At 42.9% G+C, this 6,000-nt stretch overlaps 1 protein-coding gene across 3 annotated transcripts in view; it reads right to left on the reverse strand.

Moving 5' to 3' along the window:
* The window catches only part of slc8a2b (solute carrier family 8 member 2b), a gene marked incomplete at both ends in the record, with an annotated part of 38,378 nt that extends 34,852 nt beyond the window's left edge, over nucleotides 1-3,526 (reverse strand). For 2 of the 3 annotated variants that reach the window (XM_083887185.1, XM_083887184.1), the window contains 4 exons: nucleotides 146-517; nucleotides 606-833; nucleotides 1,453-1,590; nucleotides 3,140-3,325. In XM_083887185.1, coding sequence (XP_083743311.1) covers nucleotides 146-517; nucleotides 606-833; nucleotides 1,453-1,590; nucleotides 3,140-3,274 — 873 coding nt within the window. Of the gene's footprint in view, nucleotides 1-145; nucleotides 518-605; nucleotides 834-1,452; nucleotides 1,591-3,139 lie in introns of all 3 variants that reach the window. The other variant, XM_083887183.1, reaches the window with a different exon arrangement.
* Nucleotides 3,527-6,000: the final 2,474 nt, after the last annotated feature.

Here is a 6,000-nt window from a genome sequence, read left to right on the forward strand (position 1 = left end):
CAAAAGGATTCCCCAGAGGTGATACAGGGATGATCGTACACACAGAGGGATGTGGAAACACCTCGGGCCACAGCTCGTCACAGCAGCGTTGAGGCATGAACAAGGATGATTTCCTCCCATTATAACTCTTCAGATCATCTCTCACCTCTTTACGACTCTCATCCAGCTCCTTGCTGCTCTCCACGTTGACCGTCATGCTGTTGGAGTTGGGCAGGTTCCCCCCAGCTCCCGGTGCCAGGGTTCCCGCTCCCGCCGCGCCGACGTTGTTGGCCGCGGCGCCGTCCGCGTCGGCGGGGACCACGGCGCCCCCTCTCGGGGGGAACTTTCCGTCCGTGATCATCTCCACGTCGCCCTTGTTGGGCGTCAGGTCTCCCTCGGTCTCCACGACGATGCCGTGGCGCTTGTCGGCGCGGTAGCGCTTGCCCATGTATTTGTAGAAGAGCAGGCGGCGGTCGGCGATCCAAGCGAGGACGACGCACACGGGGAAGAACAGCAGGGTCACCAGGGCCTCCCACAACTGAAACACACACACACACACGTTCTTATAATCACAATAAATACATCACTTTCACTTTCAAATCCGGAGTAAATCGCTTTTGTCTCACGTCAACGACGCCCGGCGACATGACAGAGAGGATGAGGTAGAGCCAGATGTAGGCGAAGATGCTCCAGAAGGAGGTGATGAAGAACACCCGGAGATGTTTGATCTTGCGCGTCTCGTTGGGCGGGATCACCCACACGCAGATCCCGATGATCACAAACATGTTGAAGGCGGCGCTGCCCACGATGGTTCCCGGGCCCAGCTCGCCGGCCCTGAACTGGTGACCGCACACCTGGAGACACACCGCAGCGTAGAGTGTGAGTGGATTTAAGGACTGACATTTTTTATATCTGTGTGTGTGTGTGTGTGTGTGTGTGTGTGGTCTTGCACTTGTGGCATACTGAGGACCAGTGAGGGATTTTAACCAACAAAGTGAGGTCATTTTTACGGAGTGAGGACATTTTGGTCGGTCCTCACTTTGTTCTCATTGAAATCACTTCCTTAGGTTGCTATAACACGCTATACTCAATATGTCAAAAAAAAAAAAAACGACACTTGGACGACATAGTATAGTATGACGTTTTTGTCAAATTTTTGGCCAAAAATGTTGAGTCAATTTTTTTTCAAATTTTGGTCGACATAGTATAGTATTATGTTTTTGTAGAATTTTGGACCAAAAAATGTTTTTTTAAAAAGCTTTCCAGCCCTTTTTGCTCTGGGGCTCCACCTGCAGACATGTTATGGTACTGCAACCAGTAGTTCTTTGTAGATATCATTCATGAAGTAGATATTTGTAATGGTGTTGATTTATAAAGTGGAAATGCTGGTCCTCACTTTGTCAGCAACCCAGTCCTCAGTATGCAGCAAGTACAAGAATGTGTGTGTGTGTGTGTGTGTGTGTGTGTGTTTACCTCAATAACAGACAGCAGTATCTCTGGAGCGCTGGAGCCCAGAGCCATTAGCGTCAGATTGGATACAGTTTCATTCCAGATTCTTACGGTCGCCACTGATGTTTCCCCGTTAGGCATCGTGATGGTGACTTCCTTCTCCTGGTGACACACACACACACACACACACACACACACACACACACACACACACACACACACACACACACACACACATCAGCACTTGTGAGGACATTGCACAACAACAACATTAACTCAGCGCTGCTTGTCAGGTTCACTTGCTTTATGGGACTCATTTAATGATGATAAATATACGATAATTGTTCTTCTCAAACCACCTCCCTGGACCCTTCCTCTCTTTATCTACAGTGCTTACAACTGCAAAACCCGAACCATTACAGGTCTCTGGGAGGGAGAAACACACACACTCACCAACAAAAAAACAACAATCAAAACGGGCCTCATAGGTCAGTAACAGAAGTCATCTGAGTCCATTCTAACACAATACCTAAAAACATACACTATACCAGGGGTCTGCAACCTTTAGAATGTAAAGAGCCATTTTTGTCCCCTCTCCACCCAAATAAAATTATTCTGGAGCCGCAAAAATCCTATTTGATCCTTAAAATGAAGATAAAATCACATGTAAAGTTGTCGTTGTTACACAGACTATATTTAAAGAACTACAGTTCGTCGCACGTTGATACCAAACCTCTAAAGTGTAGAAAAATGACTTTGAGATGAAATTTTATGTACAATTATATGTAGTTTATGTCTGTGAAAATCTGCCTGGCCTAAGTATATGGATCCAAGGATGGACACAGGACTCCAAATGTGAACTTCTTCATGTACGCATTACTTTAATGGCTTTAAGGGGAGTTTTTTTTAACAATTGGATCTGACGGACAAAATATCAAAAACACTATTTATGCGTTTAACTTGACAAAAAAGTGTGGAAAAACATGAAACTTTTTTTCCTTTGAAGCGAAAAGGAGCCACTACAGAGGGGCTGAAGAGCCACATGAGGCTCTAGAGCCGCAGGTTGCAGACCCCTGCACTATACCATTCAAAGGTTTGGGGTCACCTATACAATTTTTTTGTGTTTTCCATTAAAAGTCACACTTTTATTCATCAAAAGAGTTATATTATAATATATTATAGTCAAGACATTAACAAGATTAGAAATAATGATTTTGCCCTTTCCAGCAAAACTGTTTTCAGCTGTGCTAACATCATTGCACAAGGGTGTTCAAGGGTGTTCAAGGGTTTAAAGGGTTTTCAAGGGTTTTCTAATCATCCAATAGCCTTCTAACGCGATTAGCAAACACAATGTACCCTTAGAACACTGGAAATGGGCCTCTATACACCTATGTACATATTTCATACATACAAACCAGACGGATCTGATTCATTTAATGTTATATTCATTGAAAAAAAAGTGCCTTTCCTTCAAAAATAAGGACCTTTCTGTGACCCCAAACTTTTCAACGGTAGTATATATATCACGTGACCATGGCCATGTAAACTGACAATGAGGTGAACGTTACACACAGAGCAAAGAACCAATCAGGAAGTAAATGTGGGTAACAGTCACTGTTAAAATCTGTTATTTTCCACAGCTTTAAAGTGAAATCATTCAATGCATTACTTCGGTTTCAATGTCATTATTCCTGCATTCCCCTGTTCTCACCTGCGATGTGATGACCTCTATGGACGCCATGAAGCGGTCAGCGACGATGGACACTCCCAGGAACATGTACATGAGCGACACGAAGTAGACCACAGCTCGGGCCACCTGGGTGCCGAGGCCCGGCCGCTTGGGCATCCAGACGGGCAGCAGGATGCCGGGATTGCACTCCGTCTTGTCTTCGCACTTCTTGTTCCGGGCGGTGCCGTTACCCTCGGCGGGCGTGGACGACGAGAAAGGGGAGAAAGGGGACGTGGAGGGCGACACCGCTCTCAGGTAAGGGTCACTGCTGGGGTCACTGTACAGCGACACGGGCTGACAGGAAGACAGCTGCTGGAGGAAGAGGAGGAGGAAGAGGAGGACGGAAAAGGGGGAGGTGAAGAAAGACATGGCGGCGCGACGGGGGGGGGTTCCCCACGAGAAGCGGCGGACGAGGCAGAGGACGATGGGTTCAGGTCGAGGAGGAGGGAGGTGGGAGGGGGAGGCGTCGGTAGAGTGTGACTAGTTCACCTGCAGAGAGAGAGACAGAGAAAGAGATTTTAAAACCTACATTTATTATGCTTTCTTATTATTATTATTATTATTATTATTAATAATAATAATAATAATAATAATAATAATAATAATAATAATAATAATAATAATAATAATAATAATAATGATAATAAAATCTGCTCATAAGTGTCAGGTCATGAATTTCTCTCTCACACACACACACACATCACCATCGTTCCCTGTTCATACTTTTAAAAGCTTTAAAATACATTTATTTATTATTATGGTGATTGTATTTGAAACTACAAAATAAAATCTGTTAGTGGAAAAAAATTCTCCACGTGAGTGAAAACAACCAGTAAGACGTCAAGAGAGAGAGGGAGAGGGAAGGAAAAAACCCATCAAAAACCAGACAATCTGTTTGAAGGCCAACGACTAATGAAGACTAATGATTGTTTTGCTGATTGTTTGATTTGTTGTTTGGTTCATAAAATGTCACGAGATGGATGGAAAATGTCAATCGACGTTTTCCTAAACCTCGAAATGACGAAAAGTCCTCAAATGTCATTCCTTCTGTCCACAAACCAAAGACGTTCACTTTATTCTCATAGAAGAGAAAATAATATTCACATAAAAAACTGCAGTAATGTCTGTGAAGAAAAGTGCCATATAAAACAAAATGTATTATTATTATTATTATTATGTTGGTGGCTTTTGAACAACCAGGTTATTTTAGCAGTAGAATTTACTCTTCAATCTTTTCATGGGCACTTTGTTGAAGACTTCAGACTTCACTGTCTCACTTTACCGGCTGATGTCGGCGTCGCTTCCTTCTGTCTTGACATAAAACGACGCACTTCCTGTGTGAGAATGTTGATGTGTGACATGACACCGAAACACTGCTATACTGAGAAACACAGAGACACATAGAGTATATATAGTATCGTGTGGAGCAGATGGGCTTAATCAACATTAATCAACATTGTGCGAACCATCAAAATATCTCGCAATGAATTAGCACCAAACAACGTCTTGAAGACCAAATTTGAGCTTAAACCTTTAGTTGAAGAAATTCCTTCCACGTGTTTCTGAGTGGTTGTAATGTCACAGCTTGACCTTTGACCTTTGACCTTTGACCACCAAAATCTAATCGGTTCATCCTTGAGTCCAAGTCAACATTTGTGTCAAAGGATTCCCACAGGACATTCTTGGACAGACAAGGTTTCATGATCACAAATTGAGACAATAACCCCATTTTTTTTCCACCGCAGGAACTTTGAAAAATCCTTTTCACTTTCATTTCCACTGAAATTGCCCAGGGAAAATCTTTCCCTCAAGCCCAAACTTTCACCTAAAGAAGTACAAACTCGTGACTCTGGACTTTTCGGATTACCAGGAACTCCAGAGGGGGCGGAAAACTTTTTTAAGACAAGACTTTTAAAAGAAGAACGTATTCATTTCACTATCGGTCATTTCAAATATACAGAGCAAAAGAAAAGGATGGAGGATGAGTGAACGGACGACCAGTTCCAGGCTGTTTTGAGTGTATTTGTTGATACAGTACGACCAAGTGTCATTTTCCCTGTGTGTGTGTGTGTGTGTGTGTGTGTGTGTGCTGAGAATATAACTCTGTGTGAAACCAAAGGATGGGCAGATGGACCGTTTCCACCAGTTTGAGCACCAGTTCTTAATCCTCTACCTCCGTTTTCCTTCTCTCTCTCCATCTGTCCATCAGCGAGGAGGAAACACTTGCTCTCTTCAAATATGACACACCTCAGCTGATCTTATGAAAAACACCTAAAATCTATTTAAAACGCTTCATGATTAAATTATCGTTGTTTTTTTCACAGACACAGGACTCCACGAAAGAGTATTTTAACACAGCCTGTGGTTGTTGTCTGTAGACTTTGCCTGTAATATCCCAAAAATACAGTATTTTACTGCTTTTAATGCAGTATTTTTACTGTTTTTTTCTGCACCACTTAAAGCAGCAGTTCGATCTCCAGACCACAGTTTGTTAAAATACAGACATTTTCAGTGTCACAATCTTTGTTTTGAGATCCTCTCGTCAGATCCTCTGCACCTGTTTCACAAGTGACAATATGAATTAAAATAAACTCTCTTTATCTCTGCCAACGTGCGCTTTATTGCATTTATTGGCCAATTTATTCAAGACTCTTTTTTCCTTGTTAAAGTTGTGTTACAGTGTAAGCAGTCGTCTACAGTCAAATTCAAAACACCGAGGTCTTTTAGGTTTCGTTTTCTGACTCAACTGGCAACCCGTGGTTGCTCGGCAGCTGAGACTCTACTGACTGCAATGATTGGTAGACGGCGGTAGGTGACGCCAAAACATGATTTCAAAACATAAA

Source organism: Microchirus variegatus (genome assembly GCF_963457635.1).
Source record: "Microchirus variegatus genome assembly, chromosome: 3".
In the NCBI taxonomy this organism is placed as follows: domain Eukaryota; kingdom Metazoa; phylum Chordata; class Actinopteri; order Pleuronectiformes; family Soleidae; genus Microchirus; species Microchirus variegatus.